The sequence below is a fragment of the Siphateles boraxobius genome, unplaced genomic scaffold, assembly GCF_051911475.1.
Source record: "Siphateles boraxobius isolate OS27281-9 unplaced genomic scaffold, OSU_SipBor_1 35, whole genome shotgun sequence".
Lineage (NCBI taxonomy): Eukaryota > Metazoa > Chordata > Actinopteri > Cypriniformes > Leuciscidae > Siphateles > Siphateles boraxobius.
In genome coordinates this window covers 912,501-935,221 of record NW_027508975.1, presented here as the reverse complement: position 1 = coordinate 935,221, position 22,721 = coordinate 912,501, and the positions used below count along the sequence as shown (strand labels likewise).

The window sequence follows — 22,721 nt, the reverse complement described above, 5'->3', positions numbered from 1 at the left end:
GGTAGGATTAGGATTTGGTTGAGGGTTAATTGCATGTAATTAGGCATAATTTACTGTTATTACTATGGTAATTACAGTACATGCAACATATGTAACAAGAACATTGTAAAATAAAGTGTTACCCACCTTTTTCCTCAAACTGGGACCTCAAATAATAATTATTCAATTACTAAGAAGCAAATACACTTCAATTCTGTATTTTATTTGAACATTTTACTGTATAAATGCATTAAAAAAGTGAAAATAACATTTCTTACTGTCCAAACATTTATATACACTGATAAAAAACAACAATACCGCTGTGGCAGATTCAAGTTCGACAAAAATGCAGTCTCTTAGTTTAGTTATTTTTGGGTTTTCTGTTTGTTTTTTTCCAGGGAAATAATTTAACAGTTTGGGTATTGCTCACAATTTGGTCCATGAAAAATGTAATGTAAAAAAAAAAAAAAAAAAACGTGATAGTACCTTAATATAAACATATCCATTTAGTATTAGTAACCCATAAAAATAAAATAAAAATCACTTGTGATCAGGAACAGCACAAAATCCCTGCAAAGTATTTTAGAAACAGGTTTCATTAAATGTGGGTTTTACAAACATTAAAGTTACTTCAAATATACGCAATGCATAGTCATTTAAAGGCCTCACAAAGAACACATTATGGGTCTAAAATCATTCATGCATGACCGCACATAATCACATTTGATTGATGATGATTAATCTTACCACAAAAGAAAACTATAAACACATAGAAAAAATGACACTACAATAAACCACCTTTTCATGCTGCCAAAAAAGCTGCATCATATTATATTTAAATAAATCAATGTAAATGCAATGTACATTGATACAAATGTAAAATTAATGTAAATGCCTCTCCTTCAACACAGTTTTAATTTAAAATAGCAAAGGCTGAAAAAGCTGAAACATTTGTGCCAAGATCATACTGCATTAAAACAAGTGCATAAATTCAAAAGTTTTTTCACAAAAGTAGACAGCTTCTGTTTTTACGCTTAAATGTTGCATAAAACCTTACCCTGATCAATGCATAGGTATGTACGAGTCAAAAGACATTCACTGATTACAGGGAAAGTGCATCAAAATGTGCAAACTTTAAGACAGGGCTCGGTCTGCATTAACAATATTTGTAATAAGAACAGAAGTTGAATAACGCTGCCATTGCAAACATTCACTGACTCACACACTTCAGACATATGAGATCCACATCAGTGCCATTAGAAAGTGTGTGCCGTGTCATTTACACTAAACCTGGCGTACCACAAATCCTTCTGTCCTTCCAAGTGCTCTGAAAATAAAACTAGAGTAGTACTAGGGATTGGAGTGTGTCCTCGGTTTATCACCCTGCTAACCGCTTTACCTCTCTTCAATCGTTTAGGACAGATCTGTTCTTTCAGCCCTTGTGTGTTCAGGATCACCGGCCTCTAGCTGTCGTCACTTCTTGCCGCTTGTTCCATTGATTGATTTGTTTTTTCCAGATCCTCCTTTTCTTCTCCTCGATGAACTGGAATTTCTACTTGAGCTTCTCTCTGCTAATGATAGTAATAAATGAATAAATAACAAATAGATAAATAAATAATTTGTTAATTAATTTAAAATATATAAAACATAAAATATATAAATAACAAATAGATAAATAATAATAATAAATGAAGAGAAAATAAACAAATAAATAAATAATTTATTAATTAATTTTAAATATATAAAACATAAAATATATAAATAACAAATAGATAAATAATAATAATAAATGAAAAGAAAATAAACAAATAAATAATAAATAGATAATTAATTAATTAAAAATATATAAAACAAAATAAATAAACAAATAGATAAATAATAATAAATTAAATACATTCAATAAATAAACAAATAGATAAATAAATAAATAAAAAATATATAAAACAAAATAAATAAATAAGGAATAGATAAATAATAATAAATTAAATAAATAAACAAATAGCTAAATAATAATAATGAAATGAAAATAAACAAATAAATAATAAATAAATAAAATATATAAAACAAAATGAATAAACAAATAGCTAAATAATAATAAATTAAATTAAATAAAAATAAAACAAATAGATAAAAAATATATAAATAAATAAAAATATATAAAAGATAAAATAAATAAATAGGATAAATAATAATAAATTAAAATAAACAAATAATTAAAATAAATAATTATTTTTTTAATTAAATAATAGATCAATAAATAAATAAATAAATACATTAAATGAATAAATAACAAAAAATAAACAAACAATTAAATTGAATATATATATATATATATATATATATATATATATATGCATGCATTTATGTATGTGTGTGTGTGTGTGTGTGTGTTATCAGATTGTATGTTACCTTTGGCAGTTTCAGGAATGGTGTCATACGGGTCAGTGAAGCTGCTGTCATCACAATCTGTAATATTCTGTGAAGGTTAAGAGATTTATCAGTTTATCAACATTGATATGCAGCACAAAAGAGTTAAATAAACCAAGACTTGCACTGATGCCCGGAGGGAAATCATCATTAATGCATCATTGTGGCTTCCTCTCTCTGTGCTGGGGATTTTTCTAATGCAAATTTAGTGAAATTGTGAAACTGATACTGACAGCACAGAACTACTTTCTTGTTGAAGGATCCACTGATTCATTGAGGATTTGGGGATCACTCAGCACTCATCATGTTATGGTATTTACCTTGAGTCTTTTCCCATAATTCTGCTCGTGCCAAACCATCCCATACAGACAGAGAAGAGTAATGAAGGCCTGGAGAGTTGTATGAGAGAAAGAACAACAAAAAAAATTTCAGTTATAACAATACAAATTATATATTATCTGCATAATAATTTAAGCAAAAAGCCGAAGTGAAAAATTAGTTTCTTAGTATTTGGTTTGTCCCACTTGCACATAATCAAGTAATTTACTTATTATTTCATTAGCAAAGGACCAAATAGTGAAGAATTCTAAATGTAATACAACAATTCCGTACTTTTGAATATTCTAAAGCAGGGCCTTTCAAACTCGGAGAATAATGTCATATTTTATGCTTCTCTTCAGGTTTTTACATCTCACAGTACACATAATGGTAGGTAGAAAAAAGGATACGGATATGTAAATGTATGTAAATTTTCCAGATAATACTGTACACATTTCTAACATTTTTTTACTGTACACTTATTGTAGAACATATTGTGATTGTTATTAATTTTTCCCTGTTAACAAAAAGCTAAATAAAATAAAATTAAAATTTACTGTATAAATTGATCTTTAAACATGATTATTATGTCGCAACGGGGAAGACTCATTATGTAATAGTCCATGGCTTCAAAAAGTTTGAAAACCCCTGTTTTTATATTATTTAATTCAGATTTTGAATCCCAGATTTTCAGTGTGATCTCAGACACTGTATATAGTTACAGAAATACAAAGTCCAATCGGTAAACATTCAGTGTGTGATGTATAAACAGACTGATGCACAGTCACAGTATAAGAACCTAGACAATATTTGTTAAGGATTCACTATATGTTAAGAAACACGGCTCTAAAACAAATTTGCATTTTTAAAGATAATAATATACATAAAATCATAATCAATTTATTTGTTATTGTATATATAGACAAGTAAATAATTATAAATAAAAGAAAAAACACTCACCAAACACAAAAGCCAAAGGACAACATAAAGAACCTGTGTTTTTGAGAACAAGTCATGTCCAAATTTGACACAAACCAGCGCCTCCAGGAAAGCAATGGCCCTATAATGAAGAACAGAATCACACACTCGTAAACGCAAACGGTTTTAAAGCACTAATACAGTGACCTGAAGAGTATTAGGACACTTACACCACACTAATGTACGACTGTCTTTGAAAATTAAGGCACAAAATGGCATGCCAACAAATAAATACATTAATATTACGATATTTTAAAGAATGATTGGGGCAAAACTGTTGAAAAGTCAATGGGGTCCAACAGCAGTGCTTTTATTGTGTGGACAAAAAATAATTATAATTCACAGAAGAAAGACAAACAAGTCATAAACGACATGAGGGTGAGTGTCTATTTAAAGTGTCTACTTACAGGTTTTATGAAACCATGTACACAAAACTTTCAATAAAAATAAAAATACTTTGCGTTTAAGGCACAATTGCAAACCTCTATAATTTCATTTTAGACTTGTAGGATTTACAAACACAACAGTCTGGTGACTAGAGTTAACAAACCTCACTATGTAGGAATAATCTGGAGAAAATGCATCCATTGTTAAGAATCGAATGGGAAAAGAAAGATTGTCTGGTAAACAAAACCAGCTGTGGTAAAGATGGAAGTTTATAGTTATTAAACCTAAACCGATGCTATGAATTAAATGTCTCTGTATCTAAACCAGCTTAAAATCAAGAAATCTGTCCCCAAATAAACAGACAGAATAATTATATGACACAGACTTCACCCAAAAATGTAAACTCTGTCATGTCGATCCAAACCTGTATAACTTTCTTTCATCTGTTTTGTCCATACAATGAAAGTCAATGGGGTCCAAATCAACATCAGACCGCACTTACTATCATTGTCAATGTAAAACACAGATTCTTCATTTTTGATTTACTGTCCCTTTAAGTCATCATATGTTGCTGATTGGAAGAGCCAAAACATAAAAACTGGCAAAACTACTGCCTTAACTATAAATATTAAAAATCCTTGTCTCAAAAAGTATTACATAGAATTTTCACATTATATAAATAAACATGCACTTACCCAAACACCCAACACTGTGTCCCCACTCTTTTGCACTGGGTGTCTGTAAGATATGCGTAGTATTGCCTAAATCCAAACGATAATACGAGTTAAAACGATCCATACGAGTTATTTGAGACCTCTGGCATTGAACAGTACAATGGGTGTATGTATAAACACCTACCAAACTTCATTATCCACATTGAGTTATATTTATTTATAATGATTATACGGATGAATGAATGGAAAAATCATTGTTGGATCACGCTCCACAATAAATAAATAATTATCTCCATAAATAAAATAACAGGCTTTCTCATTATCCTCAGTTCTTGTTCTCATGTCCTGCCTTTCCAGGAAAAGCTTTTGTTTTAGTTAAATCATTATGTATTTTAGGACCTCACTTAAAGGGGACCAATCACGCTCTTTTACAAAGTCTTGATGTTGTTTTTTGGTCTCTAGAACAGGTTTTCCTGCTTGAATGTTGATTATTTTCCTCATATTCTCCATTGTTACGGCTCCTCTCTTCCCAGTATGTCAGTAACGCTCTGTTTACTTCCTGTCTCTATGAACCCCCTCCTTCTGAAAAGCACACTGTGCTCTGATTGGTCGGCTGGATCAGTGTGTTGTGATTGGTCAAGCTCTTCGAGTGTGTTTGGGAAATGTCCCGCCCCTTACCATAACCGCCAGTTTAACACACTACTAACTAACTCAACCAGACCCCGCCCCTTTATTCTGCGTATGAATTATTATAATGAGGAATATTGTGACGTGTTCGTTCCCGGAAGAAACTCAAGTCGACAATGGAGGCGTTTCAGGAGTTCAGAAACACTGACACTGATATAGAGAATAACTAAGAGCTTTTTCATCCTCAAACCGCAACATTACACACTAAAGAAACATGGAAAAAAGCATAATCGGACCCATTTAATATTGCTTGGTGGAGTGAGAAGTGCCAGTACAGAGAAAGGATTGTTTCAAGGGATTATACTGTAACACAGATGAAGGTATTTGAACATTACCGCACTGTGGGGGCAGTGATGATCCCGATGAAGAGGATCCGGCACCAGCTGAGAGGATGAGAGGCCTGAAACACGAAGATGTGCTTCAGGAAAAACGTGTTCAACTCTGTGAGCTGTTGGAAGGGAAAAGAAAGAGGAAAAAAGTGAGCAAAACCCACAACTGAATAAATGCTGAATATGTGATCTACGACCGGTGCTGTTTGTTTACATCCTTCTGGATGTATCGGGCAATTTCATATTTCCCTGCATTACACCGGACCAGACACAACGTGACGCCGCAAACACGATAAAAAGTGTATTTTCAATGTTAATCAGAGTTTTTGTCCTAACCAATTTCTATTTATGTGACGTCGTGGTAGAAATAACAACATACAAGTATGGCAATGATAATCTCAGGTACTGATTAGTATGTGCTTTATTTAGTGTTTAAAGCACTTAATGTGAGGTTGAAAATCATTTTGCGTGACCTTTACAGCTGTACTGAAAGCAACATGGATGACTCATGATTAGACTGTGAACAAACTAGTGTGTTCTATGACGGAGATTGTGTATTTTAATAATGATATAATGGTGTAATACTTGTCGCTGTGCCCTATTTACAAAATATGCTATTGTTGATCTCTTGCACTTCATGAAATTGCACTGTCGATTGATGCTCTAATGTAATCGTTCTATCACTGCAATGACAATCAATTATAATAATGATTATTATTATTATCATAATATTTATGAATTTGATTGGTATGGTTGCGAGTGCAATGCGCTTGCAGGGAGACTTGCCCACACGCTTTATTATTAAATTCCTCATTAACATGTTTCTTATTAAAAGAACAAAAAATGTGCACTGGCAATAATCATAATGAAATCCTAATTATGATCAATACCAATTTTCTTTACACCGTGATTATATCATTTAAATGCACTCAACTTTGAAGGTGGGGGAAAGTTTCGAGGAAAGTGGCTCAAAGGTGCCGTTTTCAGCGTGACATCCTGAACTTAAACGTAGCATCAACAGAAAAGTTTGATACTTTTTATGTTTTAGATTATTAAATTAGCACACCTGCCATATTATCATGAAGAGGTAGATTCCAGCCACCCTCTGAAACGAGGATTTGGGGTCAAACCAGCGCACATACGTCCAGCTGGCGGGAGTGAACTGCATGACGGCCCGTTTCAGCTTGCCTGTGGTAGAGTGGATATCCCTGAACACACAAAACACTGCTTTAGCACAATCCTAGACACATGAACAGCCTAGATCACCTGATACAACAAGAATGTAGCGCAAAAACAGGATTTGGACATAACAACACGGATAACTAATCTCTATATCTGAGCACAATGCAATCATGGAGAGTATCAATGTGGGTGTGTGTAACTACTGTTACTCTAATAATTATTCTCACAAGCTTATGAAAACATTAACGCTTAAAGTCCCCCTGTGGTGAAAATCCAGCTTTTAATGTTGTTTATATGTCTATGTGGTGTTTTTAATATGCTTTAAGACAAACCATGTCATAAGTCGACAGCATTGCGGAGTATGTTCTCCTTAAAACTGCAGTGAACCAAAAAAAAAAAACACTGTTGGAAATCGCTGGTGTTTCTGACGTCACAAACTACCTTGTAACCAATCAGATCAACGTGTGATCGTCAACGAGTGGATCTCTGAGTGAGTGAGTGAGTGAGGAGGCGGGGCTCATTTGCATATTCATAGAAACGCCTATACTAAATGAGGCAAGGGTGTCGAGTTACATTCAAGCTATTTTAAGGAATGAAGATTTTTTTTCAAGGAAGCATTTTTTAAATATGTAATTTTGGTGATCAAAGATTAGATATATTAAAAGCCCATTACAAGTGTTGGTTTCAGACACAGATTAATGGTAAAAAGAGCTTACTTGATACTGGCCCAGTGGTAGGTACGCATCTCTAAAAAGTGACACACAGTCATGCCAAGACAAATGCCTCCTCCATTGCACAATAGGATGTCAAGAATGACTTGATCCCACCAGCACTCTGCAAAGTTTGGCAGGAGGTGCATGAAGAACAACTGAATGAGGAAGAAAGATAGAGAAAAGACAGATAAAGCAACACTATTGTGCAACGTGCACACGTTGATCTGATTAGTTACAAGGTAGTTTGTGGCGTCAGAAAAAACAGCGATTTCAAACCGTGTTTTTGAGACTGTCTTTGGTTTTATTAAGTGCATTCCTAGTCAAAGAACTCTTTGTCATACTTCCTTTACAGTAATTACTGCAGATTACTAAATCAGAGTTATGAGGAAGTTGCATAATCAGTACTTAATTTCAAAGGTATTCCATTGGGAAAGACACACATCCACCCATGGTGTCAAATCAAAAATCATATCCTAAAAAGCCTTTACAGATAGACTAAATAATATTCCACTTTTATTCAGCAAGCATGCATTAAATTAACCAAAAGTGTTATAATGTTACAAAAGATTCCATTTTTATTACTTTTTTATGCATTTAAAGAATTTTGAAAAAAATGCATCATGGTTTCCACACAAATATTAAGCAACATAGCTGTTTTCAACACTGATAATAATCATAAATGTTTCTTGAGCATCAAACCATCATATTATACTGATTTCTGAAGGATCATGTGACACTGAAGACTGGAGTAATGATGCTGAAAATTCAGCTTTGATCACAGGAATAAATTACAGCTTACTATATATTCACATCGAAAACAGCTGTTTTACATTGGAATACTATTTCAGAATATTACTGTTTTTTTTTATCAAATAAATGCAGACATATTAAGAGACTTCTTTCAAAAGCATGAATGCATTACCTCTGTGAGCTCCCACGTGATGCTGATGGTCCAGCAGAGACCGTAGCTGCGGATCAGCAGAGCTTTCATCGCCCAACCCCAGAAATGACTAAAGGCAAAGATGTCAAAGTGACTCATGATGCGCTCCCACGTGATGTTGTGACAGTTTACCGCATACTCCTGTAAAAAAAAAAAGGGATTCAAATAAATAAATAAGTAAATGCATGTACAGTAAAGGTCCTTGCACACCGAGTCTGAAATTTTTGCATGTTAAAAAATAAATACAATCTTGCGTTGTGTCAATCACGTCTACACACTGCCTCTGAAACTTTCATCCATCATGAAAAAATTCGTATCAGGTTCGATTTTCTGCATCCGTTGAAAGCATTTTTAGACAATTCAGAGCCACCGAATCACGGATAGGAAAAAACGCATACGAAAATGTGTGACTCAGTGTGCAAGAACCTTAAGTGAAGCTGTTTTTCTCTTGGTTAAAACTAAACCATCAGTGGAGATTTGTGCAAATCAGATAGAGTGAGAGTTTTCTTTCAGGGAAAGACATGGAGTCTGATGTCAATGGACAGAGATTTAAATAGTCCTAATGGCTGAACGTCCGCAGCCAGACTGTGGAAACCTCTTACACAAAGCTTACAAAAATGAATCATGATTCACTGGATTAGAAACACACACACTTAATAAGGGAGGGTTTTAAACTACACAGCTCAGACATAATCTAAGTATGACGTGAACACGATCGGCTATAGAAATTAATACGATTGTCACAGAGCCATAGACAAAGATTATATTTTGCAGGAAATCACAGATTATATGACACTGAACCAGGGTTATTATTGTGAACTAAAACTATTAAAGACATTTCTGCTCATTAAAATAAAGCTGAAATAAAATACAAACATTAGTTAAAAAAATACTAACTAAAGTTAGAAAGGTTTACTTGGTACTAAAGTTGAAGCATTAACTGGAAATAAATAAAAACTAAAACGAACTGAAACTAAAAATGAAAGAAGAATAAATTAAACCTAAATAGCAATATATATATATTTTAATCTAATAAAATTACAGCACATAAAGAAATGACTAAAACTTAAACTTATAAATGCAAACTAAAATAATTCAAAATATTAATAAAACTGTAATAGAACTGAAATGAAAACTAGCACTGCACTGAACACACTCATTAATTTATTTATTCATTAGAGCACAACAGTCGGTTCAGGAAGTAAAAACTCCTCCATTCATTTTCTATAGGGAAATTGATTTTTAAGGATAACTTATAAACCTTTATAGACATACCAACTGTGAGCTACGAGGTTGTTAATCGATGGTTTTACCTTTTGTTGAAACCATCAGCCCACACTATTTCAACTCAGTTTTTAAAATAATCACATTTACCTATGGAATTTGTGATGAAAAACTACATTTCCCATGATGCTGTACAGAAAATTCCACCAATCAGAAAGTCGCAACAAGCAAAACACCAAAATAGTTATTTAGCTCTGCTCACTCCCATAAAAAACTGCTAATTACATATTTTTAAAAAAAATGTATATAGAATTTTTTTTTTATTAAAAAAAAAAAAAATATATATATATATATATATATATATATATATATATATATATATATATATATATATATATATATATACACACACACACACACTGTATTTTGCAATACACTTAAAACATATTGGTTTTATAAAATCAACCATTTTAAATGAGTAGTTTTATATTTCTCCATTGTTTTTAATTTGATCAGATTTAGTTCTTTCCCTCACAAAAATCTTTAAATCTTATGTCTTTTTATTTCTGTCTGATTTTCAAATACTTTTTTTTGGGCTTCAAATCAGTAGTTTGTAATTGTCATTGTAGCTGGTTGGTTTGGTTCATGGCTTATAATGCTTTAAAGAAGTTTTTTTTAAATCCCTTTGGGGAAAATGAAAGGAAAAAAAGTCAAAAAAACACTTCCGGAACCAAAGCAGCTTAAAAAGTGGACTCTATTTGACTTCCCTAGGCTAAATGTGCAATAATTATAATTATGAATAACAGCATGAGTCTCTGTTTATCTTGTTATGTAAATAGAGTTAGTAAAAAAAAAAAATGAGCACACCACGAGCAATGGACTAACGCATCTTAACAAGATATGAGATTGTAGAAAACACAGTGAGAGAAGCTCTTTGTGAATGAATAATAGTTGCCCAGAGTTTTGTTATTGTTGACATAAAAACAATATGATGAAATATTTGTCCTGGGATACCATATATAAGCTCACCATGATATCTGCTTCTCGTGTTGCGTAACGCAGATTGGGATCCAGCCAATACAACAGCGTCTTCACCTGATCCAGGTTCAGGAAGATGAGGAACACCAGGAAGAGGAAGTAAAGGACACTGAGACCTGACAAAAAAGCGCCAATAAATCAAGAAAAACTGGAGGTTAAATCAACTGAGCTGCTGATAAGTGAACACAAAAGAAGACTCACCAAAAACCATGCGCCATATTGCAGGATGTGGTCTTGTGAAAGGACCTGAAAAAACGAGGGAAATGTAGCCATCAAACATGTTGTTGTTCCTATTTGTGTGATTTACTATTTTTAGGTAAATGCTTGTGCTTTCATTGAGAAGCTTGGATATTCAGCTTTAAATATTTGTGTTTGTGGAAGAAATAAAGTCAATGGGTTTTAAAAGATATGAGAGCAAGTAAATAAATAATTTCCCTTTAATGAAAGCACTCAGTTAAACAGTGTTTGTATCTTATTTGTTAAAGCAAACGGAGAATGACTGTACCGTTGGGGAATGTAAGAATACTGATAACAAGAAAGAAAGAGACGACCAGCAGGAGACCCACATGCAGGTTATTATCAGGATAACCATCATCCCTGCCACAATAAAAACATGAGGTGCAGATAACATATCAGAGACATGATGGCGTCATGAAAATGTCACCTTTCACAATGTCACCTGACTTACTGGCGTGGCAAATGAATGGAGAACAGTGTTATATTTACTGAGATACTAGTGGTTCATTCCGTGTCATTTTTGTTCTGGTGAAAGAAATACATAAATGAAGAAGAAAGCCAAAATATTAAATGTCATGTATACACAAAATGTATATTCACTGAGTAATTCACCGTTTTGTAGAGGAGGGTCAAAATAACCATTTTAACCTGAGATTTGGAGCCAAATTACAGGGGGGTAAAAATGACTATAGAAAGATTTAAGCATCATTATTTTATCTTTACACAGAGATTGGTGGGTCTATTAGTTAAATATGTTGACTTTATCAATCTTTGTTGCGTCATATGTCAATGGTGACAGTTAAAAAGTGTAAAAAAAGCACTTGTTGGATTTTGTGCCACAAGTTTGCATGGCTGTAACTCAAGAAGTATTAAAGATATCTTAATATCCTTTTAGATTCTGGCTCTAAACAAACTTTTCTTTTGGCATCTCCATTTTAAAGGCCCTACATGGTTCAAGCCCAGATATATGGATATCTCAATGCGGCTCCATGAGTAAATTGTACACACATTTTTTTGTGGTCAAAAATCTAATTTTGGCTCCAAATCTCATGTGAAAATTGTCATTTTGACCCCCCTCTCCAAAATAGTGGATTACTCAGTAGAATAAATGTCCAGCTATAGCATTTAATATTTAGGCTTTCATCACTAATTATATATGTCTTTCTTCAGAAAACAATATGTACAAAATCAAAAATTTGAGCCGAGGAAGTTTCCAAAATTTGGTTGATTTGACATAATATTTGATTAAAAACACCTAAGGTTTTGAGTCAACACTGTTACTCAAGTCGCATAAATAAACTCATATACATTGTAATTTGTAAGTATTTAAAATAAGGCAGTTGTTACAAACTGAGCTCTGGCAACATTGTAACAAACATCATCATTCGATGTGGACTCGTAAGATGCTGTCAGTCACGTGACAGGCGTGTTCCGTTTACTCACCTCGTAAACGCGAAGTACATTATGCTGACGACGGTGAACGTCAGTAAAGTAATGGTGTGCGGTTTGTAGAAGAAGTCAAGGGTGATATCCTCCACTTGTTGCTCGTTAATCATCCGAAAGTGAAGTTTATAATTCGCATCATCTTTACTAAGCATCCTGGATCCCTGACTGGGCGCCATGGTGAGTCTCATCCAAACTGAGCCTGAGTTTAATCTCTGACAACTTCACACAAGTTGAGTGTGTCGAGTCGCTCTCACCGCCCTGTTTCAGTCCACTTCATTGGCTGGGTAAAGGCAGGAGGCTGTAAGAGCTTCTCTCATTTGCAGGGCTTTATTTCAGGCGGGGTTGTTCAGGGTTTGTGGGTGTTGTTGACTGGAGGAAAGATGAGCGACACTACCATCTTCTGGCGTGAATGCGCGCGAGAGAAGCGGATCTGCTCGGGTTTATGATGGGGAAGTTCAGAAGAAGTTTACGTTAGTTGTTGTTGTTGTGCATCTGATTCAATACAGCCTGAAATCGGTTTAATCTAATCTGAATCTAAAAAATCAAATCACTCTAAAAAATAAATAAATGCTTCACTGCATGGGTCAAATATGGACAAACACAACTGTTGGGTAAACAATAAACATTTTTATTTAAAAATTAAAACAATGAGTCATATATGGACACACAACCGTTAGGTTTAAAATTTGTATTTACATTTTTTAAAATAATATGTCAAATATGGACAAACACAACCTTTGGGTTTAATTTTTTTTTATTAAAAAATGTGTAAAATATGGACAAACACAAATGTTGGGTTTAAAATTTTCTTTTAAAAATTTAAACAATGTGTCAAATGAGCACAAACACAACCGTTGGGTTTTAAAAATGTATTAAAAAAATTAAGCAATGTGGCAAATATGGACAAACACAATGGTCGGGTTTAAGAATTTTATTTAAAAAAATGTAAATAATATGTAAAATACGGAAAAACACATCCATTGGGTTTAAATGTTTAATTTAAACATTGAAACAATGTGTCAAAAATTGGACAAACACAATTGTTGGGTTTAAATTTTAAATTTAAAAATTGAAACAGCTGAAAATTTTAACAAAATTGAAACAAATTGAAAATGTAGTTTAGGACTCAAGAAGCTGTGTTGGCACATTCATAAGCCTATAAATGTGCCATTATAAAGTGCATTTATATAAAATTTTATTAATTATATTTTGCATTAAATTATTATATTTATTAAATATAAAGTATTTATTTATTTGTATTTATGAAGGCATCTTTTAATAAAGTGCATTTAATGCATATTTTTCCTTGACAGTACTATTTATATTAATAACTGAGGTTTGTTTGTTTGTTTGTTTGTTAAAATCTAGTAGATATTATTCACTAACTACATAACATTTTATTGCATCTTTGAGTGTTGCATGGCAATAAGTCTGATTAGTCATCCAAAGGATATTCTGTTATGTTTGCATTTGTGTCTAGGTGACATAATGATGATCTGTCAAGCCATGGCCAAATGCAGCAAATGAACGGAAATTAAAACACTGCCCGTGAGCTGCATGTCCATTGGGATTATTGTGGTCTATTATGTGGCATTATTACATCTAATCGGTTCCCAGGCTGCCAGGGGATCCACAGTAAATTGACCATAGAGAAACTGATTGAGCTTTGTAAACAAATATTCTGTGTGTTGGAAACATTTTACCGTACAGAAACCATCAATTTTGCAGCGTTTGCCTTATATAGACAGATTTAAGTTTCACATTTGTCCCATCATTCACTCTTTCTTTAAAAGAAAGAACATTCTTTAAAACAGAACCCTTTTTGTTTTTCAAAGTGTGAATATTATAAAAATCTACTGAACAAATCCACTGCATCCACTATAAATAACCTTTTATGGAATGCAAAAGTGTCATGAATGTTAAAGGTTCCCATAATTGCCAATAAAGAACCTGTATTTTTAAGAGTGCAAACGCAGAACTTTAATCGTAAAATATGAAAGTGCATCATAATATTTTTTTACAGCTATGCGAACATTTACTATTTAAATATTTAAATATTTACTTCAATGTTTATTGTGTAAAAATTATAAAATAATAAATATAACAAAAGGTAGTGTATTGTATTTTTACAGCTTGTTTATAGGCTAATTAATATTAGCATATTATTATATTATTTTAGCAATACATAGTGTAATTAATAAATAAATACATTTAATAGCCTACATTAATAATGCAAACTATTGAAATATTCCATTTAAAAATATGACAATGTCCAATAAGATCCTACAAGACAAACTGAAATTCCTATAGAATAAAAAAAGGATCATAACAGTTTCGCCACTAATAAAGTTTTATTTATTAAAAAAAACTCAAAATAGTAAGAATACAGTGTCTTGTTCAGATATTTAGTTAATGAGTTAAGATTCTAATGAAATACACCAATGACTAATTAACTCTCGATGACACGTTTGTTCTAATAATCAATAACTATTATAAACCCGTGTTTTATTTTTGACGAGCAGAGCCAAGGCAACATAACAGGTGACGTGACCTCTGGAAGAGGGTCAGATTTATTGTAGCAACGAACCGTAGCAACGCAGAGAGTCCGTGACGACGATACTCGCGCGCTCGTGGATCATGTGTTGGAATGTTTAATAACTTTACGAGTATTCGAATAGAATTCGCACCGAGAGCGCGCGCAATCCTGAGAGATAAACATGGGATGCGGGAGCTCCAAAATCACGGTGGTTGAACCCGTGAAACCGAGCAGTCTGAACGGAAATGAGGTAGGCTTTGAAATTATTTCATTAATTTATAATGAAGGCAATATGACTGAGTCGACAGTGGTTATATATAATAGCCTATGTTGAAAGATAAAGAGTTATGTTTTTCCCTACAACTTTGATTTTGGGTATATTTAATATAGTCTTTATTAGATGAATAATTAAAGACGATTAAAACCAACCAACATAAACTTTAGCCGCCACTGTGTCTTAAAGGGGTAGTTCACCCAAAAATTAAATTCTTCGACCTCAAGTTGTTCCAAACATGTATGAATTTATTTGTTCTGCTGAACATAACGGACGATATTTTGAAGAATGTTTGGACCATTGAGCAAATATGGACAAACACAACCGTTGGGTTTAACATTTTACTTAAAAAATGTAAACTATGTGTCAAATATGGACAAACACAACCGTTGGGTTTAACATTTTAATAAAAAAATGAAACTATGTGTCAAATATGGACAAACAACCGTTGGGTTTACATTTTTATAAAAAAAAATGAAACTATGTGTCAAATATGGACAAACAACCGTTGGGTTTACATTTTTTTTTTTTTTAATTGAAACAATATGTCAAATATGGACAAACAACGTTGGGTTTAAACATTTTTATAAAAAAATGAAACTATGTGTCAAATATGGACAAACAACCGTTGGGTTTACATTTTTATAAAAAAATGAAACTATGTGTCAAATATGGACAAACAACCGTTGGGTTTACATTTTTATAAAAAAATGAAACTATGTGTCAAATATGGACAAACAACCGTTGGGTTTACATTTTTTTTTTTAAATTGAAACAATATGTCAAATATGGACAAACAACCGTTGGGTTTAAAATGTTAAATAAAAAAATTGAAACTATGTGTCAAATATGGACAAACACAACCGTTGGGTTTAACATTTTTAAAAAAAAAATGAAACAATATGTCAAATATGGACAAACAACCGTTGGGTTTAACATTTTACTTAAAAAATTGAAACAATGTGTCAAATATGGACAAACAACCGTTGGGTTTAAAATGTTAAATAAAAAAATTGAAACAATGTGTCAAATATGGACAAACACAACCGTTGGGTTTAACATTTAAAAAAAAAAAATGAAACAATATGTCAAATATGGACAAACACAACCGTTGGGTTTAACATTTTTTTTTAAAAATTGAAACAATATGTCAAATATGAACAAACAACCGTTGGGTTTAAAATGTTAAATAAAAAATTTGAAACTGTCAAATATGGACAAACAACTGTTGGGTTTACATTTTTTTTTTTTTAATTGAAACAATATGTCAAATATGGACAAACAACGTTGGGTTTAAACATTTTTATAAAAAAATGAAACTATGTGTCAAATATGGACAAACAACCGTTGGGTTTACATTTTTATAAAAAAATGAAACTATGTGTCAAATATGGACAAACAACCGTTGGGTTTACATTTTTTTTTTTAAATTGAAACAATATGTCAAATATGGACAAACAACCGTTGGGTTTAACATTTTTAAAAAAAATTGAAACAATATGTCAAATATGGACAAACAACCGTTGGGTTTAAAATGTTAAATAAAAAAATTGAAACTATGTGTCAAATATGGACAAACACAACCGTTGGGTTTAACATTTTACTTAAAAAATTGAAACAATGTGTCAAATATGGACAAACAACCGTTGGGTTTAAAATGTTAAATAAAAAAATTGAAACAATGTGTCAAATATGGACAAACACAACCGTTGGGTTTAACATTTTTAAAAAAAAATTGAAACAATATGTCAAATATGGACAAACAACCGTTGGGTTTAAAATGTTAAATAAAAAAATTGAAACTATGTGTCAAATATGGACAAACACAACCGTTGGGTTTAACATTTTACTTAAAAAATTGAAACAATGTGTCAAATATGGACAAACAACCGTTGGGTTTAAAATGTTAAATAAAAAAATTGAAACAATGTGTCAAATATGGACAAACACAACCGTTGGGTTTAACATTTTACTTAAAAAATTGAAACAATGTGTCAAATATGGACAAACAACCGTTGGGTTTAAAATGTTAAATAAAAAAATTGAAACAATGTGTCAAATATGGACAAACACAACCGTTGGGTTTAACATTTAAAAAAAAAAATGAAACAATATGTCAAATATGGACAAACACAACCGTTGGGTTTAACATTTTTTTTTAAAAATTGAAACAATATGTCAAATATGAACAAACAACCGTTGGGTTTAAAATGTTAAATAAAAAATTTGAAACTGTCAAATATGGACAAACAACTGTTGGGTTTAAAATTTTTAATAAAAAAAATGAAACTATGTGTCAAATATGGACGTTGACACATAGACACACTAACACAACCGTTGGGTTTAAAAGTTTTTTAAAAAAAAATTGAAACTATCCCACTAAATACTGGACGTAGGATAGATGTGCAGATCATGTCTATTATATTGGGTCCGTCGGTCCATGACCAATTCTGGACATCTATTCGACATCCAAACTAGGCCCAATATTTGGACGTCCAACCATGACCCAACTTGGACGTCATGTTGACTTTCAACATTTGACCTTTGAACTGGGTCATTTTTTTGGACCTCATTTGGACGTCTATTACAGGTGCAGGAAATGTACATGATTAATATGCAATATTTACAAATATCAACATTGTTGTTATCAACATGATTAATACATATGAATACAGATTATTTATAATTATTTAAGATAATTTTCCAAAAACTCCATTTGATCGTCTCAGCAGCAGGTGATAACTGGAGACGCATACTAAGGTGTAATGCTGTAACTTCCATTATATGGGAAAAGATACTATGGAAGTCAATTGTGCCCAACAACTATTTGTTTACAAACATTCTTCAAAATATCTTATTTTTCGTTCAGCAGAAGACAGAAACTCATATGGGTTTGGAACAACATGAGGGAGGGTAAATGGTGACAGAATTTTATTTTTTTGGTGAACTATCCCTTTAAGATCTAGTTTGACCAACTATTAGCAAGACAAGAGGTAATCAGTCTTAATTTTATTTATTTATTATTATTTAAAAAATATTAAATATAATAATATTTATTTTATTATAATAATATAAATTTTGTTTTTAATATAAAAACAGAACATTTATATATATATATTTTATTTTATTTATTTATTATTATTATTATTTTTATTTATTTTTTTATATATATAGATTTATATTTATAGTTTATATTTTATCTGCCTTTTTATGTAACCGACTTAAAAAAATTCAGACTAATCTTGAAGAAGATATTTAGATGAATAACTTTTAAGAGCAGTTTATGCAAACAACCACACTGGTTTACTGATCTTAGCTGGTTTATCCAAGTCAAACCCATCTAAATCCAGCTTAACTAAGAGTCCATATAGACTTGCAGTGTGTTGTTATATGCAAACTGATATCTGACTTTGCTGTTATCTTATATAGTTATCTGTGGCTCAGGGAGGATCCCGTGGTGAATCCGCCGTGTCTAAAATGACCACAGACAGCGGCGTCAGTCTGGATGCGAGAGAGCCAGTCGTTCTCCCCGGATCTGTTCCTGGACTCCTTCCACCGATACGAGGTTAGAAAACAACACAGCTTATGATATTTCACTTTAATTTAACCAAATATTGTAATTCTAATTTGGTCGTTCAGAGACATATGTACACGACCAGTCAAAAGTTTTGGATCGGTACGATTTTTAATGTTTTAAAAAGAAGTCTCTTCTGCTCACCAAGGCTGCATTTATTTGATAAAAAAAAGTAATATTGTTAAATATAATGACGATTTAAAATAACTTTTTTCTATTTGAATATATTTTAAAATGTAATTTATTCCTGTGATCATTACTCCAGTCTTCAGTGTCTCATTCTATGTTCTAATATATGGATTTGATGCTCAAAAAAAATTCATTATTATTATCAATGTTGAAAACAGTTGTGTTCAGGTGTTATTTGAAATAGAATCTTTTGTAACATTATAAATGTCTTTACTGTAACTTTTGATCAATTTAATTCATCCTTGATGAATATTAATATTTCTTTCCCCAAAAAATAATATAAAAATTCTTACTAAAAGCTTACGAAAGCTTTCGATTTCAGTTCTTTTGAACTTTCTGTTCATCAAAGAATCTTGAAATAAACTGTTTTCAACATTGATAATAATCATAAAAGTTTCTTGAGCAGCAAATCATCATATTATACTGATTTCTGAAGGATCACGTGACAGTAATGATGCTGAAAATTCAGCTTTGATCACTGGAATAAATTACACTTTACTATATATTCACATAGAAAACAGTTATTTTAAATCGTAATAATATTTCACAATATACTGTTTTTTGTTTTTGTTGTATTTTTAATCAAATAAATGCAACCTTGGTGAGCAGAAGTGACTTTTAAAAACGTTAAAAATCTTACAGATCCAAAACTTTTGACTGATAGTATAGAATAGCATTGTGTTTTGCATGCAACAACCTTGAAAAATATGGAGGAAAGACTAAATCTAATATTTATTTTGTGTGTGTGTGAAATGTAGCCCAGAGTCCTGGACTGGCCCAGCGTAGCGAAGACCGAGCCGAGTCCAGTGAGATCCTGGAGCAGCTGCTCATTCAGGGAATCATTCCTGCTCAACCCAAGCAGGGCGGCAGCGGAGAAGCCTACAACATCATGGTAACGGATTTAAACTTTCGGGAATTTTATAAAATTTTCAAAGCTTTGAATAGATGATGTAGTTGTTGTTGTGACATGCATGTATAATTAGACTATTTATATAAAGGTGCAGTGTGTGATTTTTAGGGGCATCTAGTGGTGAGGTTACGAATTGCAACCAACAAAAGTTACGGTGGCCAACAGGAAAATGTGTCATGTCTGAGACAGCAGAGAGTAGCAGTTCAGCAATGAGGTTTCTTTACAAGGATAAATTACGAAATTATGTTTACTTAATTATTCAGTAAAACTATGTAATTGCGAATATTATTGTTACTTGTTCATCACTGTGTCAGTGTTTTATTCGCTGAACTAAGCTTGCTTCCTTGCACGAAGAGCAACATAGTAACGAAACGTGTTTGTCCGTTTAGGGCCACCGTAGATACATGTCGCGCATTTCAATGATCGGGAACCCGCGGTGTGTGTAGACAGAAACTGCTCATTCGAAGGTAATACAAATATAACGGTTCATTAAGTAAGTCTTTATACACCACTGAAAACTTCTTTTTCAAGGTAGTGAGGAAACGCGCTAAGTAGCGCTGTGTGTTCGCTGTCGGCTACGCTAGAAACATGACCACACAATATATCGACCCCCATAGAAGGGGGCGCCCGCGGTTATGGAGATGTGTGTTCGCTGTAGCGCTGTGTGTTCTCTGTAGCGCTGTGTGTTCGCTGTAGCGCTGTGTGTTCGCTGTAGCGCTGTGTGTTCTCTGTAGCGCTGTGTGTTCTCTGTAGCGCTGTGTGTTCTCTGTAGCGCTGTGTGTTCTCTGTAGCGCTGTGTGTTCGCTGTAGCGCAGTGTGTTCGCTGTAGCGCCGTGTGTTCTCTGTAGCGCCGTGTGTTCGCTGTAGCGCTGTGTGTTCTCTGTAGCGCCGTGTGTTCGCTGTAGCGTTGTGTGTTCGCTGTAGCGCTGTGTGTTCGCTGTAGCGCTGTGTGTTCGCTGTAGCGCTGCTGTGTGTTCGCTGTAGCGCTGCTGTGTGTTCGCTGTAGCGCTGTGTGTGTTCGCTGTAGCGCTGTGTGTGTTCGCTGTAGCGCTGTGTGTTCGCTGTAGCGCTGTGTGTTCGCTGTAGCGCTGTGTGTTCGCTGTGTGTTCGCTGTAGCGCTGTGTGTTCGCTGTAGCGCTGTGTGTTCTCTGTAGCGCTGTGTGTTCTCTGTAGCGCTGTGTGTTCTCTGTAGTGCTGTGTGTTCTCTGTAGCGCTGTGTGTTCGCTGTAGCGCTGTGTGTTCGCTGTAGCGCCGTGTGTTCTCTGTAGCGCCGTGTGTTCGCTGTAGCGCTGTGTGTTCTCTGTAGCGCCGTGTGTTCGCTGTAGCGCTGTGTGTTCTCTGTAGCGCTGTGTGTTCGCTGTAGCGCTGTGTTCGCTGTAGCGCTGTGTGTTCTCTGTAGCGCCGTGTGTTCGCTGTAGCGCTGTGTGTTCTCTGTAGCGCTGTGTGTTATATGTAGCGCTGTGTGTTCTCTGTAGCGCTGTGTGTTCGCTGTAGCGCTGTGTGTTCTCTGTAGCGCTGTGTGTTCGCTGTAGCGCTGTGTGTTCTCTGTAGCGCCGTGTGTTCGCTGTAGCGCCGTGTGTTCGCTGTAGCGCTGTGTGTTCGCTGTAGCGCTGTGTGTTCTCTGTAGCGCTGTGTGTTCGCTGTAGCGCTGTGTGTTCTCTGTAGCGCCGTGTGTTCGCTGTAGCGCTGTGTGTTCGCTGTAGCGCTGTGTGTTCTCTGTAGCGCCGTGTGTTCGCTGTAGCGCCGTGTGTTCGCTGTAGCGCTGTGTGTTCGCTGTAGGGCTGTGTGTTCTCTGTAGCGCTGTGTGTTCGCTGTAGCGCTGTGTGTTCTCTGTAGCGCCGTGTGTTCGCTGTAGCGCTGTGTGTTCGCTGTAGCGCTGTGTGTTCGCTGTAGCGCCGTGTGTTCTCTGTAGCGCCGTGTGTTCGCTGTAGCGCCGTGTGTTCGCTGTAGCGCTGTGTGTTCTCTGTAGCGCTGTGTGTTCGCTGTAGCGCTGTGTTCGCTGTAGCGCTGTGTGTTCTCTGTAGCGCCGTGTGTTCGCTGTAGCGCTGTGTGTTCTCTGTAGCGCTGTGTGTTATATGTAGCGCTGTGTGTTCTCTGTAGCGCTGTGTGTTCGCTGTAGCGCTGTGTGTTCTCTGTAGCGCTGTGTTCTCTGTAGCGCTGTGTGTTCTCTGTAGCGCCGTGTGTTCGCTGTAGCGCCGTGTGTTCTCTGTAGCGCTGTGTGTTCGCTGTAGCGCTGTGTGTTCGCTGTAGCGCTGTGTGTTCGCTGTAGCGCTGTGTGTTCGCTGTAGCGCTGTGTGTTCGCTGTAGCGCTGTGTGTTCGCTGTAGCGCTGTGTGTTCGCTGTAGCGCTGTGTTCTGTGTAGCGCTGTGTGTTCACTGTAGCGTTGTGTGTTCTCTGTAGCGCCCTGTGTTCTCTGTAGCGCTGTGTGTTCGCTGTAGCGCTGTATGTTCGCTGTAGCGCTGTGTGTTCGCTGTAGCGCTGCTGTGTGTTCGCTGTAGCGCTGCTGTGTGTTCGCTGTAGCGCTGCTGTGTGTTCGCTGTAGCGCTGTGTGTTCGCTGTAGCGCTGTGTGTTCGCTGTAGCGCTGAGTGTTCGCTGTAGCGCTGTGTGTTCGCTGTAGCGCTGTGTGTTCGCTGTAGCGCTGTGTGTTCGCTGTAGCGCTGAGTGTTCGCTGTAGCGCT

General features: G+C 34.5%; 2 protein-coding genes across 3 annotated transcripts in view; one reads left to right on the top strand and one right to left on the bottom strand.

The window, feature by feature from the left end:
* Positions 1-181: 181 nt before the first annotated feature.
* ptdss1b (phosphatidylserine synthase 1b) lies at positions 182-12,952 on the bottom strand. Of its 2 annotated transcripts, none has more exons than XM_077195733.1 (13): positions 12,557-12,952; positions 11,382-11,473; positions 11,078-11,122; positions 10,868-10,992; positions 8,597-8,755; positions 7,678-7,829; positions 6,846-6,987; positions 5,786-5,898; positions 4,785-4,850; positions 3,685-3,784; positions 2,727-2,795; positions 2,389-2,455; positions 182-1,547 (listed from the first exon to the last, which is right to left on the bottom strand). In XM_077195733.1, exons 1-13 carry the CDS (start codon positions 12,745-12,747, stop codon positions 1,453-1,455), a joined length of 1,416 nt encoding a protein of 471 aa, XP_077051848.1. In that variant the 5' UTR covers positions 12,748-12,952; the 3' UTR covers positions 182-1,452. The 2 variants fall into 2 exon arrangements, with proteins under 2 accessions (XP_077051848.1, XP_077051847.1); XM_077195732.1 differs by having other exon boundaries at positions 182-1,550; positions 12,557-12,949.
* Positions 12,953-15,145: 2,193 nt separating this feature from the next.
* The window catches only part of stmnd1 (stathmin domain containing 1), a 12,323-nt gene continuing 4,747 nt past the window's right edge, over positions 15,146-22,721 (top strand). Inside the window, exons 1-3 of the mRNA XM_077195743.1 lie at positions 15,146-15,345; positions 18,799-18,934; positions 19,891-20,024. Coding sequence (XP_077051858.1) covers positions 15,277-15,345; positions 18,799-18,934; positions 19,891-20,024 — 339 coding nt within the window. The 5' untranslated portion in view covers positions 15,146-15,276. The remainder of the gene's footprint in view (positions 15,346-18,798; positions 18,935-19,890; positions 20,025-22,721) is intronic.